Raw genomic sequence first — 24,101 nt, forward strand, 5'->3', positions numbered from 1 at the left:
TAAAGGATGACTGTCTAAAAAATCATACAACTTTTTCTCCCTGCCAAGACCGTACTGATTTCCTATGCATGGTGTACTCAATACTGCAGAGTATGCTGTGAGACATAGATCATCACATTGTTATATATATATAAAAAAAAAAGGTTAAAAATCCAGGTTCACACTGTAAGCAAAATTGGTTCAACATAGTTGCTGTATTCTTTCATTTTCATCTCTAGTAGCTAGATTAATCTTATACCCTGACCTGATGAGAAGTTTTCTGCCAAAACAGGGGTTTGAGTCCATGACACCAAAGATGTTTTCCAGAAATGCAGGTTTCAAGAATGATAATGGCAGCTTGGTTGGTGACCAATGGAGAGCATATGGTTTCCAGGATTTCACACCCTTTGATCATCCCCACTTCAGCTGTCAGATCTGGAGTCTATAAATGCCATGTTCATATGAGGAATTTTAGGCCTCAAGTGTCCCTGCTGTGCTCCCAGCTTCTCAGCCCCAGCTCAGGTGCTCCCTGCTGTCCCTCGAGCTACCCTTTTTGCCCAGTGAGGGCCTGAGGAGGTACAAATCGTGTGGGGCCTGGTTCTCCTGAAGCTTCTGATTTTGGGATCCCGGTCTGATCTCCTTTCCAAAATACTTAAATCATTATTTCTTAATTAATATTTTCCAACCTGGATTCTGCTAAAAATGATAAATTTCCTTCCTTAAAGGGAATGTGTTCCTCTTCTTATTCTCACATCTGCTATTGCCATAGAAATTATATGTTCCAATATTGGACTCAACTCTGTATGTCAGTGACTGTTCTTTGTTATACAGCAACTGAGTGTTGCTTGTACTAGGTGCAGAGTACTAACTTCATTTTACATGATTTGTGCAAGGACATAAAGCAGATGATTAAGGTTCTTGTAGATGTCTTTTCAAAATGCTAAACCCTAGTTCAGCCCAAGTTTTTGGATGAAGTTTTAGTGATGTTCTAAAAAGAATGTGAACTGAGTTACACTTAATTTCAGACTGGCTTTCTAAATTCTGTCTCTTTAAGTGTTTTCAGGTCTTTGAAAAATATTTCTTCTGCCCCATCTGTTAATATTGGTGACAGGAAAACAGACTTTTCAGCAGTCATTTGAAACCCTCAAATGTATCACCACTTTCTAATTAGTTGTCCTTAAATACAGTATGAAGTTAGAGTTAAAAAAAGACATACATGTCTTAATGCATCCTGTCCACCTTCCTGTCAACATCCTTACGGTGTATTTTCAGGTGTTTTACTAGTGCCTTAAAGAAAAGACTTACATGATGTAGCTTAGCACACTTGCCTCAGGAGTCTGTTGCTGCCATTAATATAGTCTTCTTAGGCCTAGGGAAGCTGGATATTAATCTCTGTCTTCATTTGCATTTCATTATTTCTAGTTGTGTCCCCATCTGCCATATCTCCCTCTTGACATTAACACCTTGTAGATATTTGTAGATTATTATCATGTTCTCCCTATTGAGTAATACCTAGCCAAGCTGTGAATATTTATGGGGTTTTTAGTTTTCCCCTTTAAACAAATGCTTTCAAGGATCTGAACAGATTGTTGATCTTTTCAGAAATTACTCCTGTTGACAGTACCTAGGTTTAAACTTAATATTCTTGGTGTGGTTGAACTAGAATTCTTTATGAAGGAACTATTTAGAGTGCCATATGATGTTCATAGCCCCACATTACTTTTTTTATGTGACCAGATTGCATGTTAATTCAAGTTCATTTTGGTCTTCACTCAGGAGACCTTACACAGAATTTTCCAATTTTCTGTCTTGAATTGTGTATTTTTACTTTGAAGTATATTTCTAGATGCATTCAGTTTGTGTCATCAGTTAACTTCAAATGTGTGTTGAAGATCATTAACAAACACAGCAAATAAAATTCAGCATAATTTATTTTTATTTACTAGGTGCAAGTACAAGTGAGATGAAGTTCAGGCATATTTCATCTACTTAATTTCATTTATGCACTAATTTAAACTCAAGTTAAATACAAATACCAGTTATCAAATTGGCATGATTTACTCCTCATAAAACCACAGAGAGTCTCCGGATTTCTCTCCAACTGTTTTCTCTTAATTTATTAAAGGCTAAAAGATAGACTTTGAAGCAGTAATGTCAAGAATATTTTTTTTTTTCCTCCTGTAGATAATCATAGCTGTATTGAGCTTTTCAGTGTAATTTCTGTTGTATATCGAGTTTTAAAAACTATTATTTTGTTAGTAAGGTTGGTATCTAATTTGTTTGCTTGTCTTGGCTGTGTGCTCTCTACAGATGACCTACTAAGTAAATACTATCTTACAAAAAAGTGCATCTTAATGTTAGAAATGATAATGTTCATTTTAATAAACCCGTTAATGTAAAGAACAATTTCCACTCATAGTTTTTTCTTCTGATTTTCTACTATGGGTATAACATTTTATTTCAAGTGATTTGAGTGGTTGCTGCTTCTTTCTGCTTTTCCTACATTGACTTGATTATATATCAACTGATAAAAGTTTAATAAATTTTTAAAGACAGAGAAGTTTAATTTTTGGTTAGCAATTTAAGGGAGGATTGTTGAGTTCATTGCTCATTTTCTTTGTGAGAAAAGAATTTGTATCTTTTACTCCTGTTTTTTAATTACAACAGTTACATATATGATGTGTATATAGGGTATGAAAAATATAGTGTACCAGAGAATAAAGGGACTTTTTCTGTGAAGACACATCTTGCATGCATGTGGGAGGAAAGTAGTAAAGAATGGGACTAAAAAGGTAAAGGAGTTGTTGGCTCTTGGCAACTAAGGTCGAACCAAGAGAGGTGGCTTTGGGTGAAGAAGTTGACTGGGAAAGTTCCAATTAAAGCACAGTCAGACAAGAACAACAGCAGGAAAGAAGCAAATAATGATAATGCTGGATAAGCAAAATCCAGGGCTAGGCATCTGTGTCCTTCAGCTGCCAAATTCACCCAATTAGCGGCATCAAAGGTTGGCTGGGCAGCAGTTACAAACAATGAAGTTACAGATATGCCATGCTATCATCTGCTACTGCATACAAAACTAAATTAGTGTCTAATTTGTCTAGTGATTTTCAAAAGAACATGCAAGGATAATTGAGGCTTCAAATCTCTTTGTCTTTCTTTTTCAGTCTTTCTCACTCACACAAATAAAAGCACAAATATGCTTTTATTTGTGTGTGTGTATATGTTTGTGGATTATAGAGAAATAAATTAGTTGATAAAAAATTGTGAAGGTGGGCAGAGGTAATCATGACTTAGCCTATTAACATGTTTAAATCTTTGTATTTGCAAAATGCATAATATATATGAAAGGAATTATTATAATATACATATTATGATTCTGATTTTTTTACAGAATGCACAAGCTAAAAACAAATGTATGTATGCCCATGTTTGGTTCTTTATCAGTGTGCCTCTGAGGAGGGGATGAATGTGAGACAGAGGGAGAGATCACTGAACAAAGGAATGTCATTAGACTGAACACTGAAATCTTTCCTTCCCATAAGTGATTCACCTTCATCTGAGAACAATTTGTCTCCATCTGTTTGGATTTTGTCATATTCTTGACCTTATCAGGTCTTAATTTGCTAATTGCTTTGAAAATAAAGTTGCAATCTTTCTAGTCATGAAAACACTGTAACAATCAAATTTATCCGAAATACTCTTCTTAAAGTTGCAGTGCAGTTAATTTTATCTGAAGCAGTTGAAACTAATGGTAAAACGGTATCTTGTTTCCATTCATGACATATCTGATATGTAAGAATTACAATATATTGCTCGTAGATTTGCAGATTAAATCTAGGAATAGAAAATGTTGCATTTCACAAGAGTTACAGAGTGTTTTTTTTTAATTTAATTAACAATTTTATTGAAAATTTTCTTTTTTAACCTAGATTTTCAGTAAGGGTGACAGAGCTGTACAGAATACTCTGAGTTCTGATGCTAGCTTTTGTTATACTTGTTTTGTCATGTCAAGGAAGTTTGATTGACTCGCTGAAGTGCTGACTATACATGAATCATGACAGTCTGTGAATGTTTTGCTAAAATCTTCAGTTCAGTGCAAAACAGCACCCTTTCTCTTCATGCTCATTCCTTTTGTTGTATGAAGCAGTTTTTCTCATCAGTGGATTTGCCTGTCTGAAAGACTTAAAAAAAAAAAAACAAAAAACCAAAACCAACAAAAAACCACAACCCACCATTATATGCGAATGTGTGTTTTGATTCCACTGAGGAGGAAATTCATTTCCCCTGCATGAATCTGAAGCTCTGTGATGGTGAAGTACAAAGGCCAATAAGGAGTGTGAATAAAAACCCTTCCCAATCGTAGACAAGGTGAAGTCTTAGACTCTTGTTTATAAGGATCCATACCAGCACAGAGCCTCTTTTCTCTTTTTATTCAGTTGCCATTGCCTGTTAGGCTAATCATTACCTGGCAGCTGTGGAGACTTGCTCCAGGTTTAAGAGAAAGGTAAATTCTGCAAAAATCCTTGTTATCATCTACCTCTTGCGTTAAGTCTATAAATATCTAAGTTCTTACAAACAAACTGATGAACAAGCAAAGGAACACAGCATCATTATCGTTTTAGAGATGAGTGAGGTGTGTAAGGGTGGTCTAATACTGTGAACTGTTCTAACCTTGGAATGTATATGGTATAGAGTATCTGTACGCCCCAGCTGTCATATGGAAACTTTCTGTACTTTGCAAGCTGATTTATCCTTTAGTTAAGCACGAGAAAGATTGGTCATGTTGGACATTTAATATCCAAATCTCAATAATCATGGCAGTGCCCTAAGCTTATTCACAAACTAATTTTTAGCTATTATAACTTGTAACACTAAGCATTCCTTATGCACAGCTTGGGATGTTCTCAGCCTCTTATCTTTCCATGTGGTCATTCCTTGGTTTACTGTATTTCAAAAGAGAGCACATGTTGACTTGTTTCTGGTATTTGTCTGTATCTATGTAGATATATTGCATGTTAGATTGCGAGGTGCTAAAGCAACCAGGCTCTCCACTTGTCTCATCTTATGAACAGGCACATTTGCAAAACCTGGCCCATTGCCTTTTTTGTCATGTCTACTGTGTTCATATGGAGGAGGGAGATTAATCAGTTTTTTATCTTGATTATGTTTACCTTGGTGCTGATTGCAAGAAGCTGGGGGATCCAGTAGAAACTACACACTTCAAATGTATATCCTCTTCGTGCAAAAAGTATTAAAACACCTTGCAGTGGCAAAGGTTTAAATAACATGGGGACCAATTTATGTCTCTAACAGTGTAGAAGCCTTTGGAAAGAATCTTAATACAGCTACATTATTATTGTACATAGGCTAGACAAGATTGCTTCTAATAGTAAAACCGTAAGATTCTTAAGTCAATGGTTTCTGTAGATTATAAAGCTATTATGCAGCAGATCCTTACTGTTTAGTTCCGTGCTCTTCCCAAAGCAGAGCAACACGAATTTCATCTATGTGTAAAAGCATGTATTATGATCAAAAGATGATGCCTGACTTTTCCATTGAAAGGTCATTTCATTTTACCATTTCAAAGATTGTAGGCTAGATTCAAAGACCATTATGTTAAACTATCTGAAGAAATATTTGCTGGTCTACAGATAGAATGATTTTCTGATGGGGTCTTATCCATCAACACCTGCTTCTTTGATCTTTTACACACAGGAGTGTCGCTCATTTAAAGCAAAGAAGATGAAAGTGTATCAAACTCACCAGTCTGAGGATTAGATTCACCTCACCTATCTTTAGCTGTCTGTGCACAGTCCAGGCTAAACTTACCATTAAATGTCCCTCTCTGTTCCAGCAAGAGAGTTAGACACCTTCAGGAGTCTAGCCTTTGCTAGGTGCCAATTTTGATCTAGCCTTTGCTAGGTGCCAATTTTGGAATGTAAAGAATTGCAGCCTTGAGATTATTTACCTCCTTGGTTTAGGAGTCTAGAAATCTAACTTATATGAGCTGCTTAACTTCTAGGTGGTTGAAATAAGTGAAATATACCTTAAATGACTAAATGAGCAAAGGTATCGGTGACTCCTTCTTAAGGTTAAAACCCTATGCCCAACTTTTTTTTTAGCCTACAGGTTTTTTTGTTCCCTTAAATATTTTGAGCATGTGTCATTTATTCTTGTTAAAATATAACCTGATCCATTCAGTATATGTCATATGATGGCACTGTGAGACAAAGATGTCCTCCTACACTAAGGATCAAACAGAACTTTCTGATGAATTTTTTTCTTCTTTTGGGTGTCAGTGGAGAGGAGGCTGGGAAAATTCCACCACTGCTATGTGGGCTCTCTTGTATTATTACCTTTTTTTAAAGTGACTGAACACACAGATTCACACAGTAATTAAATTCCTGCTGTGAAAATCACTATTCAAAGAAAACAATAAAAAATGTTTTTCATTGCTGATATAGTATTTAATAAAATGCAACATTTTGTTTGTGAGGGAGAAGCAGCTTATGAAGAAGCACATTAACATTCATGTCTCTTCTTTGGAATCTTAGGGGAAGGATATAGAACTAATTCTTCTGTTCAGCAACTCCAGAAATACATACACACACAGAGTAAATAATTTCAGGTCATATCTTTTCTTACAGATGAACCACGTTCTTTTCTTACCTAAACCCTGAGCAGTGCCGTAGTGAGTTCACATGATGCCTCAGGACAGAATTTGGCCAAAACCATCTTGCCCCAATATAAACTTTCCTTTGGCGCTAGAACTAATGAGCCCTCAAAACTAGTCTGAGTGTTTGGTTTTGATTTTTACTTCATCTAATTCTACCTCATACTGCTGATGAAGACTCATAGGGGTATAATTTTTCATCATAGGGTATGAAATATAGAATCATGGAGTAAAGGAAGTTGCAAGGAACCTCTGGAGGTCTACTAATCCAACTGTTATTCAAAGTAGGGCTAATTTAGATCACAGTGGAAGAACTTCTATGATTCTATGAATTCTGTGAAATTCTATGAACTTAAGGGGAAAGAGAAAAGCAGTTTCATCCTTCAGGTCTGGGGCTTCTTTATGTAGAAATGCTCCTTGTTCCACATCCAGTAGAGATGACTGTGTGCCAAGACCATTGTCCAGGGTTGTACGTATATAATCTGCATCAATTTGTGTATAATTTAATGGTCTGTCTTTTACATGTACCACATGATAGCATTACCCAATAACTATTTAAAATGGATTTTTTGATCCCAAGGAATTCAGTCTATGTTAGTTTATTATTGATTTTCTATTATCCTTGTATAATTTTCTCTTTTGCTTCGGACAGGCTGAATAATTCTAAGTCTATGAGTAAGAAATGTAGAAAATTCTCATTAGTAAAAAGCTAAATGTTCATTTCTCCAAATGTTGTTCAAATATGGGAGATGTGTATCCTCTACTTCAGTTCTATAGAACACCTTGTGAAATTCAAAGTGATCTAAATTTTCCTCTGAGCAGGTCTGTTCCTTGGCAACAATTCTGTAGTGAGCTGTACTGTCATATGTCCCTTTCCAGAAAGACACTGTGATATTTATAAATCTATCTAAGAATACAGATAACCCACACAGTAAAGCATATGTCAGGGCATTGCTGTCAGTCCTGTCAACTTGCAGTTCTTTGAAGGAGCAGAAAGGCACATTGACTCACCAGTGTGTGGCCCTGATTTTAAACCTCTGAGCTCTGTAGTCTATTTTGCGTTAATACATTTTACAAACAAATGTCCCTGTGTAAGGCATATGTTGAGATTTAGAGATAGCACTATTGTAGAAGCTGCTACAAAATATTAGAGCAGATAATGTCTTACACAATTTGGCACGTTCTGTTTGAAAGGATCTGGCAGTGCATCATGGACTAACAGCTAAGATGCTCTGAGAAGTGACTGTTTCCTTTCTGAAAGACACTGCAAGGACAGAAAGGAGAAGGTTCTTACTGAAACAGAGTATCACTTGGTATGTTATGGCAGAAAGTGAGGAGTGCTTTATTTGTCTGAGAAACGGTAGTGTACAGATATCCATGTACATTATTGAAACTGATCTGGAAAGTCATGATCCAGCAGTACACTTCCTATTGTATTTAAATGTTGGCTCGAGACATCCATGAACCCGAAAGTATGGAAATAGAGCTATTGCCCCGTATCGGCCCTGAGCTCTGCTACCAGCTCAGTACAAAGTCTTGAGCAGCTGCCAGTCAGTCACATTATTAAGGCTTGAAAAGCTCCAGGCTGGCTGAGTGGGGGATTGTTTCTGGCCATGGTCGCTTTCCAAACTGTGTCACCTACTTTCTAGCCTGCACTCACTTCTTCAGCTTGGTGTCTGTGTAAGGCAGGCGGTTCTGTGAAAATGAATTTTGAGTCCTTCTGGATACAGTTAACCTGTGAGGCAATCTGATGACTTCTCTTTCTAGCATGGGAGTATGTTTTTCAGAGTGTGAGAACTGTTTATTAAGGTTCTTTGCTCTGTGTGTGCAGTGGGAAGAATGTGTACAGCTACCACTTCCATGAAACATTATTGTAGTTCATATCTGAGGTGGAACTGTGAACAACAAACACCTTTCCTCTACAAAAAAGATTTCTTTTGGCTCAGGAAACCCCTGAACTAAAAATTGCTGGTTGCAGAGAGAGAATTTTGAAAATGAACATGTATTTTTGCTCTGTGCTTATCAGAAGACACATTACATGTACCTTGCATTTGAATTGCAAAGTCTGCTTGCATGTTATAACATCAACTACTCTGTACTGGCAGACAAAAAGAAAGGTACCCACAGGCTCCCGCTTCCTGCTCTGCCTTTCAATACTGTCCACAAAAAGCCTTTTCAACTCAGAAATCATTCTTCACCGTTGTGTCCTTATGCAATTCTTCATGCTGTTGCCTATCAGGAAAGATGTCTCTGATGTCTCCTTTCTCCTCTTTCAAATTAAGATTTTTAAATATGATGCTTTTTAAAATAGATTTGTCAGCCCTTAACCAAGATTGCAGACACTTCTGCACAGCACCATGTACTTAAGAAGTCTGAAGAGTAACTAAAAAACCCAGTTAATTTTCCTTTCAGGAATCATTAAATCTTGAACTATTGCTTTGTGGTGTAATTAATAATAAAAGTATTTTTAAGTCTTGTAATGCAATGTCTCAGTTTTGACTGAAATATGGGGTTTAATGTGCTTTATTGGTTGTCAACACACAGGCATGCATGTTGGTCAAAACTCTTAAATTTGAGGAGGTTTTATAAAATGTTAAGGAGACAAGTACTACTTCTCGGACTATAGAAAGGTGTCTTTCCACTTGCATTTTAATGTCAAAGTTTTCTTCCTAGAAAATTATGTGGGGAAATGAGAGCGAAAGGCAAATGCATTTTTCAACAGGGTTTCAAAAGGAAAAAAGCTCAAGAGCTTTGAACATAAAGCAAATTACTGGATTTGCTTGTTGTAAGCATACTGATTAACAAAAAGCTATTAAGGAATAAATTAGCAATGATGAAATTTACTTCAGGCATGCCTCTGCATTCCTTTACTCACTTTATAAAGTATTTTTGCTTCTTCACTGTAAAGTGAGTGTGGATGGCTTGCAAGTTTTCAATGTTGCTTTTATTTTCATCTCACTTGGAATAGGCTTTATTTTGATGAAAGAGTGCAGTTTTCTATACGGTGCCTAAGAAGGCATTGGGGCAATTAAAAGTGATGGAAACTGCACAGCAGGTGAAAACAAAACAAAACTGAGCACTTTTATCTATTAAAGAAAAAAAACATGCTTTGGCAATAAGGAGGTGTAAAGAGCTAACAAACAACTCTTCTGAGATTCCGTACATGAGAAAAACACATTAATGGAATGTTTGGTTCGGAAAAAACCAAAGTATTCTTATGTTGATCATCCTTTTTCCTGTTTGTTCTTGACTTTTCAGTCTCAGTCCAGCCTGGACTATCAGTTCTCATTGATACCGCTTGTGGCACATTTCCCCATCAGAGGATAACCATAGCCCCTGTGCTCCTTATCTTTCCTCATGAACCTTCTTTATCTATCCCTATTATACAAAACCACTATCCTTCCTGTCATTCAGGTATTAGCCATTTCTGTTCCCTGTGCCTTATCATGTAGGCAATATCCAGGTACTGCTACATTTTCTTTAAAATATTTGGAAGCTTCTTTTCCTTTCTACATAGCTATGTCTTCTCTCCTGTCCTCCGCTGATCAGTGCAGGCTGCTTTTCTTTTATGCCTCTGACACTCACATCGGCTTTTCTCCACCTCACTATTACCACAGCTGCTGCAAAGATCAAATTAATTAATCTTTCTTCTCCCTGTCGTTTTCCACTCTAAATCTTTCTATTGCAGCCAGTTCAAGTTGTTCCTCTTTATCTAAAAGGCCTCTTGCAGGTCACCTGCTCTTTTTTACACCTGTTCATGTTCCATTCCCCATTGTGCCTTCCAATATTGTGCTCTAAAAATGTCTTTGCCTTTTTCCATCTCTTCACCAATCCTTAACTATGTGGGTCTGGTATTTTCTGGCTGTTGTTTTTTTTTCACAGCTGTTTCTCTTTGTGATAGTTTCCAAAGAGCTGTCTTTCCATTCATACGCATAATGCTTCTGAACTTTCAGTCTCAGTTATATGCTACCCTTTTATCATTAGCCAGATAAATATGGGCAGATAAAGGAGCAGACAGCACAGATAAAGAGCTTGCCTTTTATTAAAAATGCTCAATTTAAGTATAAGATAATTAATATACATATAATGTAAATGGCACATATTTAAAGAATTTATATTAATAAATGTAGTTACGGTAGACAAATAATGCATCCTGGTGTTGCCATCTAATTTGCATTTCAGATGTTACTAATAATCTTTAATGGTAACTATTCTGGGAAAGCACTGGTAAGTGTATATACAACATAGCTTGGAAACTATAACCAGATACAAATAATTTATTATTGTTCAAAGTCAAGTTCTCTAGGCAAATTTTCTTTTGCTGCAAAGTTAATATGAGAGGCGGTTGTACTCCAATAAGTGTTGTGTTGCTATTAGTTTAATCACACATTTTTTCCTTCGTGAAACAAAAGCCTTAAACTGTTAGCACAACACTTTTCAACTCAGTGAGGAAAAAGCCAGAAGAAGTTATCTGCAGATGAAATAAAATCTTGAAAAGACAATTTTATGTAAAGCATATTTCACAAAAAGGCAATATATGACTGATATAATCGTTATTCTTGATATAAGAATACATGCTAAGGAATACTTCATGGCAATAGCATCAGTGTTGCAGGCTTTTTCTTGTAGAGAACAATATAATGAAGCAGAAGTGGAGCTTTTATTGCAAGTCATTCGTGGTGTACTTTTGTCTCATATCAGTCATTTATCTCTGCGGTTTAAAGAGAAAACCTTTATTAACTTTCTTGCAGCCAATGAAAACTTCAGGTTTTGACACTCGCATCAGTACTCTTATGTAGTTTAACCTGTGTTTGTGAGAACATCTACCTTTTTTTATTGTAGGAGCATGTTTTTAAAAAAAAAAATCAAAGGTGGTACAGAACGCATAATGTTATATACTCAGCCAAACCAAGGGGTTTTTAAGTCTCTTTAGATACAAGCTATATTAAATAGAAAAGCTGTTTCTCACCACTTCTGAAAGTCAAACAGTTCACAGAAAATCCAACCTATGTAGTGAAATTTTACATATTTTTTTTTTCTTATAGCCTTATTTTTTCAATGCAAGTTGGCATGGCTTTAACGGCATTCACCTTACCCTGTAAAGGAAAATATTTTATATCAATGGTGGTATATCAGCTTGTATTTGTTTCAGCAAATCTGACAGTATAACGTCTGGTTTCCTTGGCACATGCAGAAAAGTCACAACTGCAAAGGCTATTTCCTCAGTGTCTTTTTGAGACAATCGTGAGAAAAGATCTTGAAAGCTTTTACTGTGTGGGTGGGGTCTGGGTTCTTCAAGAGAGCCTAAACTTTTGTTATTGAGAATTTGGAAATCCTGATGGATTTGGAAATAATTTGTAAGTCCTCCTTACTTACTTACTAAGCACTGACTGATAGAAAACTATGTGGACACGTAAAAGGAAGCACTCCAAGAGTGAAAGCAGAAAAACAGCCAACTACTTCACGTTCACTGCATATATTGCAAATGTAAATTTTATTTTTTTAGTACATATTTTGCTATCGGTTTTTCTTTCCATTCTACTGTATGCTCTCATTTCCACTTTCCAACAGCAAAACAAAGCTAGTGCTTTTTGTTATAGTTTCAATCTGGCCTTCACATGTAATTGAATACACCCTAGAAGAGGTCACAGCAAGTGGCTTATTTGTGATTCTGAAATGAATGTGCAAAGTAGTAGTTGAACAAATAGGTAGCATTAGTTCTGTTCTTAAAATTGTGTACAAATAACTAATCCTTCTCGCATCTCACAAAAACAAGACAATATAAATATGCGTTTCAGTATTTATTGAAAGCTGACAGCATACTTGCCGTTGTGTGAGCAAGCCTTTCTGCTTATAATCTTTTGATGAGGGCAGGTTCTGACCTCATTAATATGCAGAAGGGCTGTTTGCTCACTTCTTTACTGCAGGAGCACTTTTTTCACTGGAAATGAACAATGGAATTTAAACATATCTTGTGGCAAAAGCAGGATATTTCATGACCTGAAATATGACCAAGATAATGTGATGGGTTTGCACAGATGTTCACAGACAAAATAAGCCTGTGGGTGCTTCCCCGCCCAATAGGATAGAGTATTTGAAGGATTTCAGTAGTTACCTTTGGAGTAAAGATTTGAAAGCTCAGTTAAATGTGAGTGCTATTTATTCACAGATTTATTTATTTTTTTAATCCTAGTCCATAATTAACAGCATTATTGTAACATTCTCACAGGCAACATAAACCCTTCAATTTTCACAAGTACAATCACATTGAATGCAGAACATCACATTCTTAGGTTACGCATGGGCTTAGTATATAGCAGATATAATGCTATACCCATTGGCTGTAGCATAAAAGATGAACAAAATGAAAATGGTGCTTAGCTGAGTGGTAAAAGTCTTGGACACATGGAAAGAGCTATGGTCAGTGAAATGATATGGGGTCCAACATGTTTGTAGAACTTCAGGGACACCAAGGTTATATAATGCAGGCATTTGTCTTAACATAAAAAAAATCTAACAAGGATTTTTTTAATCTGTATTTTTAAAAATTAAATTAAAAAATAAAAAAATTTAAAAAAGCACAATGCAATAACTGTGAATTAAGTAAGTCAAAGTATATTCAGCATAGTATTAGTTGTCACTCATTCAGACCCTCTGTTTTAATACCTGCTCTTTATTTTCTTTGGATTATCTCATGTTTTGCAGCAGTCCAGTTGCTATGAGTTTAGAGTATCCTCAGAAGATATAAATATCATTTTTTCATTTTTTAATGTTGTAAAATTAACAAGAGAAAAAGAGCTTCTTACCTGTAAAAATTATTTTCTTGGCAAACCCAATTGGTTGCTAAAATTTATACAGAATAAACCTCTCTTTGATTGTTCACTCTGTAAGAAAATTGGATGGTGACTCCAAGCTTTACAGATCAATGTAATCACCACATTTCAGTCAGTTACAGGGTATGATTGCTAGAATAGTCACGTGGCGTTTTTAATTTGCTGGGGATTTTTTCCTTCTTATTTTGAGAGGGACACAATTATTTTTAAAATCATTGGTGCTTTAATCTTCAGCATCTTCACCATTGCAATATCTCTCAGTCAGACAAAGTGAAAAAGACTTTAGATAGACCTTGAGCAGTTTGGAAGAAAAAAATACAAAAAAGATAAAAGTAGTATATTCATTCACTCCACTTGACTACTCCTTGAGAAAATGTGGGTTTTACTTTAAAGCCTGTGTTAGAAGTGGTGGCAAAAATAACCCTCTCTAATGTATCTATTTGTGTGATTAGGTGGCTGATACTGCAGTAACTCTTGGGGAACCCATCCTATTCTGTTCATGATTCTTGTTTTGACTATTGTAGTCTCCACCAAATATGCACAGAGAAGAAAGTAGTTTTAGCAAACAGATAAACGTGTTTTGTTCTTCTGCTTTTTAACTGCATCCAATATAAGCTAGAGAAATAGGAGAGCCTGTTTTCTTCCACTTTATTCTTTCTTCTTTGGTTTATTATTTCTTTGAAATGGTTGCTGTAACTGGCTTGTAAATAAAGGCTAATAAGATTACCATGGGTAGCACAAGACAGAAAGACTTGACATGGATCTTGTATTTTTCCAGATGAGGATAGGCATTCACTCAGGATCGGTGCTGGCTGGCGTCGTTGGTGTAAGAATGCCACGTTATTGTCTCTTCGGGAACAATGTCACCCTTGCAAGCAAGTTCGAGTCAGGAAGTCACCCACGCCGCATCAATGTCAGTCCAACCACATACCAGTAAGTCCTCTTAGCCTTTTCATGCTGTTTTTATTTCAGCTTGTTTTGAGTTTGATCTTGTAACATGTGTCCTCAACACATGAACTTCAACAGAAAGTCAGCAGGGCACCAGGACAACTGGAAAGACGTGCTGCATGGAACTGTTGGGTTCAGGTTTGCATCAGAATGAGCAAAGAAGTCAGGCAGAGGTGGCGAGGAAGTATAACAGGAAGGCCTACCACTCCTGCCTAAAATAATGTGTAACAGAAGAAGTGGGAGATGCCTCCCAAAGCACCGTAACTTTATGCACTATTACATCTTTAGATTGAGGATTTGGGCTCTACCTGGTAAACATAGTTCATGGAGAGAAGAATATTCCCATTGGCTCAGAAGAAAGTCTTTAGTTTTGCCAGTGAGGCCAAGCTTTCAGAGTTTTTATGCTTTCTTGAAGCAAAATTTCTTATTTAGCACTGTAAAGAGTCTCTCGACAGAAGCATTTTCTTGATGTAGGAAAAAAGATTGAAAATGGCAAAGCATTATCCTTAGCTCTCTGAAGAAATTATGCAAATAGAGAGAAGGCTTGATTAAATCTGGTTATGAGGAACAGCTCCTAAATAAAAAAAGTGTTCCTTATTGTTCAAATTTGACAGCTTGACTATTAGAATTTCCGTTGATTGGATTACTACTGACGTACTGACTTTTTTCGCAGGAGATCTCAATCTTAGTCTTTTTCCAATGTTCTGTATCTGAAGTAATTTTCTGAGGTACGGTTTTGCTCAGGTTTTGGGACTGTTTCTCTGTGGTAAATCTGTATGCAATTGTTCAAACAATACATACTGCTTTTCTTTCTTTTTTTTTTTTTTTCTTATACAGAACTGTGAATCTCAGTATTGATTTTTCCTCTATAGCTATCTATGTAAATTACAGTTTTAAATGGAATTTCTTCATCCAAGAATTGAAGCATCTGTTATGTTAAAATATAAATCGCTCAGAAATTAAAGTTAAAAGCTATTAAGACTAGTGAATAAAATCACATTCTTCTGAAAAGCCCGTTCATTCGAGATCAGGTTTAGAGAATGGAGCAATTGTAGCCAAATGAAAAAAGAGGGAGAAAAACTGAACAGTTTTGATCATAACATTAACAGAAGCAGATTCATATAGTTGTCTGGTGACATGCAAGAGAAACACATACCCAACCTACTATTTGGTATAGAAAATCTGTTCATTTACATAAAAATAAATTCAATAAAAATACAGGAAATTGCTGTTTGGAACTCTGTGTTGCTTGAAAGTAAATTGTCTTTGGGACCTTCCAGGTACAGTATTCTAGTGGCTTTGCTTCCTGGTCTTCCACTGTGGAATAAGAGAAACCCTCTAAGATGTTGTTTGAAAAGTGAACACAAGATTGTTCCCCAGTCATGTCCCAGTTAAATTTACAGAGTAGCAGGGCCTTTGGTGTTGATTTTATGCAAATGGAGGTTAAGTGATCATAGCAAAAAAAGGCCCTATGACAGGGACCTGAACTTCTCTTGCACAGGAACAGTTCTTATAAAGGGATATTCTCCAACCTGAGAAGGTCTTTGAGATATTCTGAAAGTGCAGTCCATACTTTTTCAGAAGAGAGATCTTAGTTCTCACAGATCTGGTTCAGGGAGCTGATTCCACTCAGGGCTATGGTGTTGCTCAATTTTGTGCCCCTGAGAGCAGAAATTGATGAGCTAGACAGTTTCATATTATTTTAAGAAAAACACAGTTTGAAATAATAGCAGTGAGTATTTGTGGGTCCAGTGATGCACAAAACTCTTTTCTTGGCATTTTGGAGCCAGAGTCACTTTCAGTGTACCAGTGTCAGTGCTGTTAGGTTTGATTATGAGAGTGATATGGCACCTCTTCTGTGCCACAACAGATTTGTGGTCATTATTGAGCAACCTGATGTAGTTGTAGATGTCCCTGCTCATTGTGGGGGGTTTGGACTAGATTACCTTTACAGGACCCTTCCAATTCAAACCCAAATGACTCTATGATTTTAAGTTTTCATTTCATCACACTGCTGGTAGAAAGTCTGTTCTGAAAGCCAATTTGAGGGCTTGTATATAGAGTTTCTTAGAAATCCATGCTTTTGTGCTGCCCTTTATCTGACTCCCAATTACATTGTAGCACAGAGAAGACAACTTCTGTTTGTGTCTCACCTCTACCTGGCTGCCACTGGTCATACCATACTGTAACAAGTCCAAAGCTGGTAACTTGGGTTTGGAGAGCATTCTTACCAAGACCTAACTAACGTAATGTGAGTTGATTTTATCACCCTGTATACCTTCCAGGTTGTATAAAAAAGGGGGCTACAATTTCTTCCCTTTAATCCTGGACATCCAGTAGGAATAGGACCATTTGCTTCAGGATGGCCAAACTGTTACCTTACATGATCATGTTTGGGCTTACCTTCCAGAAAGTTACAGACTTAGACGGTTGTTTTCAAAAAGGGAAGACAGTAGAAAAATGGCTGATGCAGTAATGCTGTAAAGTAAAATTGCAAAACAAAACACAACGAAATACAGAATGATCTGTATTTGTTATCTGGATTATTGCAATATATAAAAAATCTGTTATTTGTGAATTTATTCAGCGGTGGATTCAGAGAACTTTAAGTGCAGGTAACAGGCTAGGCAAATGGTTACAGGTAAAGGAAGCAGAAATGACAAGAAAATACACGTTCAAATGAGAGGCAGTTATCATTCAAGATGAATGGGTACAAGTAATTATGAAAAAGCTAGGAACAAGTTTATTTTACATGCGTCAGAAATTATATGAGAAAATAAAATGAATGTGCGTGGGGCGACTCTAGACTATTTCAAACCGTACCTTCTGGCATGGCTGAAAGCATGAGAACAGACAGGGAAGAAGTCAAGAAATGACACTGCTGACACAGTGGCCAAGGAGAGACTGCTATTACAAAATACTCTATAGGGCAGAATTATTCAGAGCTTCTGAAGGTGATCCAGGAGGTTTAAACATAATATACTGGTACTATCCAGATAAACAGGCAGTGATCTGATGCATCTGTATAATTTGCTGTGTGCAAATAAAGTCATTCATTGCAAACTGAAATGTCTTTTTAGTTGACCTTACATTCCATCAAATTCTGCTATTTGATCATATTGTGCTTCTGTGTACTCAGTTAATATTTTTATTATCTAAGAAGCAATGCTTTCCAAAGTAGATAATTCTGCAATCAGTGTGAAAATAACAGAATTTTCAATTAATTAAAACTACTGGCATTTATCATTATGTGTTTGTGTCTACCATGCCCCGGATGAAAATTCTGATACAAGTTTTGTGCTTACAAAGCATGCAGATACTGGAGACATGTCTAATACTTATCAGTTTTCATTTTACAGTACAGATTATGCATTATAAAGCGTCATCAGCATTCAAATTGTAATCACACTTCAGAATGCCTATTACTGGTTTCACACACTTCCCTGGGAGCCCATAATCTGCCTATGCAAGAATCAGAGTCTAAAATTGTAAGATGGTGGTGTTGCCTAGCAGCAGCAGTGAACCTGGGGTAGCCTTGCTCCAGTTACACCTGCCTGGGCAGAGCTCTGCGGTGTGAAACAGCACCTTTTCCAAAGGTGGCCTTTGAATCCGTTGGGGGTAAGGGCTCACTTCTGTTCAAAATATCTTGTTGTCTTGACTCAGACAGGTCTTTTAACTGAAGGATTACAGACCCTCATTTGCTTTGAATTACTGAGCACTGTAAAATGAAAGCACTGAAACATCACTGGTAAAACTTCCAGTGAAACATGTGGAAACTGGAGTAGAGGATCCCAGACTGGTCACTGTTTAAACATGACCAGGAAGGAATAGGAGAAGAATAACATAATCTTTGTTCCTTTAGTAAACTGGCAAATCCAGCCCAAGCTTTATTTATCTGCATTACCCTGAATTGAATAAAATTGCCCTATTTTCCATACTCAGGAAGGAAGTACAGTGAAATTTATAAGACTCTTCTTCAGCACTGAAGAGAGTTTAAGTATTTTTTCTTTGTTTCAGCCTTGAATAATGATGTTTATCAGATATTAATATAATATACCGACATTCATCCTGTTTCCCTAATAGCATTACAGTGTAATGCCTTGGGATCTCTAAGCAGTTATCAAAAGCAGGTAAACATAATTGTTGCTATTTTTCAAGTAACTATTTAAAAATGAATTATCATTTCCCTATTCTTTCCACCTCTGGTCTTTTCCAGCACATATTTCCCATGTGGAGAAGGTGCTTCTGGCATCAAGTGTTGAGTACAGATACTTTCCATTATCACGCACTGGGCAATACATCTGGGACCTGAGCTTAGGCAAAGATGAACAGCCTGTATCCCTGATTTAGGAGAGAGAGCAACCAAGCGTACCTCCTTATTGAGCTGGGTGAGGTCACTGCTTGTTTGCCTGCCTACATTGCCCCTCAGCCTTTAAAACTGATTTAAAACTGCAGAATTTGAATAGGTTATGGCAGTTACCTCACGGAATGTTGTATAGAAGAAGTTTTGCCTTTAGGTAATTAAGAAGGATTATGGACATCTATCTTTATTGGGATTGTATGTTAAAACTGTGTATTTCTAGAAACTTCTTACAGGTTTTTTTTATTTTAATCAATATATTTTTCCTACAGTTTATATCTGCGTCTGCATATATATTTTTTTTTTTCTTCCTCATATGGACACACAAATGGATTTGCTCTCTAAGAGCCTTTTCAGATTATTTTAAATTTTATTTCTGGGCAACCTTGAAAAAAATATATATTTATATTGGTCCATTCACCAGATATGCTTTCATGAGACGTATTGGTAGAGAGGAAGTTTAGTTATGGACAGAAAGGGAACACAGCTTACACATGGACACAAAAAATTTTTGTTAATTAAACATTAATAAAAATTAAAAAATAATTAATAAAAATACTTACAGTATTAAAAATCCAGTCAGAATGCACTGGTGTTTTTCTTGGTTTTCTGTTCCCAGTGTCATCTGTGTCCACGAGGCTGCACTCCTGTAATCACCGTGAGTTGTGATTATGGTCCTGGGGCCACTGCTGTCTGCCCATGCTTGTGCTTTGTGATGTTACATTTTTATTCAAGGTTCATAAACAGTTCACTCTACACAGAGTAACTCTTAGATCACTGTTCATTAGTTAACAGAGTGTATGTTACACCACAGTTCCACACAGCTAAACTAAAGCTAAAACATATTTAGGCAATAGTCATCTGACTGCTAGACAACTGCTAAATCTACAAAAAGCGCATGCCTAGACAAATTCAGACAAATCCTCTGAGCCTAATTCTCTAATATCACAATCAGAGAGCCAGTTTTTTTCCTGCTTAGGCAGGTGAGAAATAAAAGTATTGAAAGTCAGTGATAGACACTTACCCTGCATAGCTGCATGTGATATACATCTATAACATTAAAAAATCATGGCTAGTCCTTTCATAATCTTACTATGATTGATCTGTATGAAGGGGAAGCACTAATACAAGAAATTCCATACTTTAAAAAATGATAAAGTACTCTATGAAATTAATTATATCCAGACAAAGTCAGGGGTATTCCAGTCTCCTGGTCTTCCTAGCATACACAGAAACTGAGGGAGAAATTCAAACCCACTAAAATTTAGAACCAAATGTGCTGGTTTGGGGCATTACTATAGCAGATTCATATCTTTATGCAGTGTATTTTATGAGCATCCTACCTGTATTTCTAATGATTGCCATAATAATTTATCATCTGAAATCATATGAAAATAAGTGAGCTGGTGTATGTTATCAAACCAGGTGCCCAGCTGGCGAAGTGACCACCACTTGTTGCCGCAGAGGAAGGGCTCAGCAATCCAGCAGGAGACAGTTTTCTGATAACCAGTTTGAGAAGCCATTAATTAAATTTTCCAAACTTACCAATCAATAGGTGGATGTGAACAAGGTTAACTACAGTTTTTACAGTTCTTTAAAAGTTTGGGCAGAAAGAACCTTTTATTTTGTTGATAACTGTCCCTGTGAAATGTGACATTTTATGGAGGATTGACCTGGCTGCTTTGCTTTTCTTGGTGCGTACTCTATTTAGATAGACAGTGCGTAGTCTCCTTTCTTGTAGTGTATTGTATTTCTTTTAGAAATATTGTTCAAATTTTGGTCTATACAAAACAATTTTTCCAAAAGAAAGTTCAGTTCTGAGTGGATACTTTTTAAACTCTGATTCAGCAAATTGCCAAACCCTATCATAATATGGCTTTTATTTAGGGTACATGGAAATTCATTATACAGAGGTTAAAACGTATATATATGCAAAACCAAAGCTGAATAAATATTTGGCTATTGTTGTTAGTACCTTATTTGAATATTACATTCCTGTTACATAGTTTACTGAAGCAGCAAATACTATAATTAGTGTCGTGTAATTAGGTATGAAGATGTGTTTGAAGGTTATTATATAATACCTGTTATATATACATACATATGCATATTTTATATTCACATATATATGTATATCAGTTTATGGCATTTATCCCAGGAACTGTAATGTAAAGTATATCCACCGTACATTTTGTGGAGTGCCTGAGGAAGACGAGGGGAGCCAACCATGCAGGCAGGTAGAGATGCTGTACACTTTCTTCTGAGGAGGCTGATACTCCTGAACTGTTCCTCCGGTCAGGGGACAGCAAGTGGCAAGCCTGGCAAGCAAGAGGAGGATCCTGGCCCAGGATGGGCTGCACCACTGCCAGGGTTGCTTGCTTGCCCCTTGTTATATGTTGACTCTGGAAAGATTTGTCCTGACTGTATGGCCTGAAGGTGGCTTTTAATACAAGCCACCTGGTGTAAACGGTGAGAGAAAAGGCAGACCCCTAAGGACTACAAACTATGCAGTGTGCTAGGCTCCTGCAGCCAAACAAACTGCTGGGATTTGCTGGGATTTGCAGTTTGCTGGGGTGTGGCAATCTGCGCTAGTGTCGTCCAGCAAGCACTAGTCACAGCAGTGGGGAGGAGGTATCAAAGGTTTCCAGACACTGTATGGGCAATGTGTGCTCTGAAGCCCTCATAGATCCATAGAATTTCCAGCCTAAACGATGGAAAAGACCTTTAAGATCATAGAGTCCAACAGTTAGCCTAGCACTGCCAAGTCCACCACTAAACCTCATGGTGTAACTCCAAGTATTAGAGCATGCTGAAGCCAGGCGAGTGCTTCCTCAGCACTGCTGTTCTCAAAGCAGCTACAGCTGAGTTAGCACATGGCAATCATTTATTGCTTTAGCTGTGGAAAATAAGTTCTCAAAGAAGATCATCTTTTGTGTTTCTGAAGGAGCTGCTTTTCTGTATTTCAAAGGAGTGTCTACTCCAGGCTGCCAAGTGGCTGCCCCTCTCACCATCTTATTTCTCCCTTTAGACAGATCCTTCAGTTTGTGCTTGTGTCTTGTTTGGAAAGGAATGGAGCAAGTTAGCCCACTTTTCACAAAAAAAAATCATTATTTGCAGCCATCCTTCCTGCTGAGCCTGAGGGCAAGCAGGGGTACTTGTTTTGTATGAGTATTAATTAATCTTCACAGCATTCAGTGGTAAGTACAAAGGTCTGACATCTCTCAGAGATGGAGAGATAAAGAGGTGATACTGCTTTCTAATGGCCATGGAGAGAGTAAGAATAATTGTGGAAAGCATGCACTTAGCATGGAGGGCCCTGCAAGAAATAATTCTGTAGTAACAAATCTGTGTTGGTTCGTTTTCTGTATATAGGAACTGTGATGAATACATGACTGTTTTTTGCCAAAATAGTTTGAAATATAATTACCCTATCATTTCATCTGTGCAAAAGAGCTACAGCTTTTAAAAGCTTCTTCAGGGTTCCTGCTAGATATGATCCCAATTTTCATTCACACACAGACCTCCTGACCTTGGAATGTTTCTTGTTTCCACTAGAAGATAACCACATTTTCTGTTCCCATACTAACACCTTTTTTTTTTTTTTTTTTAATGAAGGAACTGAAAATGAAAGAAATCAATAGAATAATTCTCAGATACCATCTCTTCTTGTCTGAAAACAACAGCATTTCCACCAGGGAAGGGGCAGAATAAGAATTTAAACAGTTTTGGAAGATTTCATGTTAGGAGGGGAATCTGTTGAAGTTAATCAACCACAAATCGGTGTTTAAGAAATTCTTCCTCCCCTGAAACAGCAACTAAGAAGACAAGTTGAGGGTAGACCTAGTCCCAGGCGATTTATAGGAAAGCTTGAGTAGCCCAACCCTCACAATTTAAGCACTGAATTGTAAATTGTATATCCAGCCACTTCAGTGGAACCCAGAGTTTTGAACCTGTAAATGACCTACTATAAAAATATCCTTTGCAATAGTGCTCTTAAGGGAAATACACAGAAGTGATGCAGGAAATGCCGCTTAGATAAATGCTTTGGAATCTTTTCAAACTAGTTGTTATATGCATATTCCTGAGCTGCAGACTGTATAATTTCAGCTTAAACTCTCTGACTATTGGACAATCTGGGGACATGTTATGTAGAGTTTAAGCTGCCATATAATTTCCTGAAGTGAAGAACAGATTGTGCTCTCAGTCTTCCACAACAGGTCACAACAAAATGCTCTGAGAATGGTCCACAAGGCGAGACAAACAACCAGAAATGGCTGCTACCACCCAGGAAACTTTCCAGACCTAAAAGGTTTTACACAGGCTCTTCCACTGAGCGAGAGGTGAAATGCAAAACTGATTGTGTGGCTTGGCCTTGCCCTCGCTGAAGTCTGCACTATTCATTCACCTGCTCAGCAGAAGTATCTTTTGGAGTTCTTTGTACCCATGAAAAGGAAGACAAGCAACCTAGAAAAGACTGTAGATCTGAGCCATGGCCATCGGCTGCTACTGTTTTCTTTTTAACATCATGAATGACCTAAATATAGGAGGGAACATTCCTGCAGAAAAATGTCCTCACTGCTAAACACTGAGTATTAGCAAATAACTTCTTTAGTGTATACACAAAGCTATAAGAAATCAGAGGCAATTTCTGAACTGTGATCTCATTCTCAGCCTGGGAAACCAAGTGTCAGGACACCAATATATTTAAGGAATTTGAAGAACTTTTTCTTTAGAAGAATGCTAAGAGGCCATTTTTGTCCTGATCAAAGTCTTTCTAATAGTATTATTACAAAAGCCAGCAATTTTTTTTTTTCTTAAAAGTATAAATGAAAGTAAGTAGGATAGAATACGATCATAAGTAGCTTCCATTAGCATTTGGTAAAGGAGGTTTCCTGCCATACTTGCTTGGAAGCCGAAATGTTATCCCAATAAAGGTCATCTATGCAATTTCTGAGAGTGAGAGGCTGATTCAAACAGTGCACCTAATATAGGGATGTGGAGTCTTATCACAAGCCACAGCAGCGGAGGAATTTCCAAGGACTCATGAGTTAGTCACCCATCACTCCTGGAGCATTTCATTGCAAGTTACAATTCACAAAACAAGTGGAAGTAAGGTCTTTAATTAATAACTTGCACTTTTGTTCTATGAGGAAAATAATGCGAATTATGAAGTAAACTCAGTGCCAGCCCTGAACTGAATCAAATAATATATATATTACAGTTTCAGACTTGTATGACTGTAATTACAATTAGATAATAGTGGCTCTGAGAAGGAAACTATTGATTTTTAGCAAGGCCAGATGCTCCG

General features: G+C 36.9%; 1 protein-coding gene across 1 annotated transcript in view; it reads left to right on the forward strand.

The window, feature by feature from the left end:
• GUCY1A2 (guanylate cyclase 1 soluble subunit alpha 2) overlaps nucleotides 1-24,101 on the forward strand; it is a 177,281-nt gene that overhangs the window by 132,762 nt on the left and 20,418 nt on the right. Inside the window, exon 7 of the mRNA XM_055801911.1 lies at nucleotides 14,264-14,418. Coding sequence (XP_055657886.1) covers nucleotides 14,264-14,418 — 155 coding nt within the window. The remainder of the gene's footprint in view (nucleotides 1-14,263; nucleotides 14,419-24,101) is intronic.

The sequence above is a fragment of the Falco peregrinus genome, chromosome 4 (genome assembly GCF_023634155.1).
Source record: "Falco peregrinus isolate bFalPer1 chromosome 4, bFalPer1.pri, whole genome shotgun sequence".
NCBI classification, from domain to species: domain Eukaryota; kingdom Metazoa; phylum Chordata; class Aves; order Falconiformes; family Falconidae; genus Falco; species Falco peregrinus.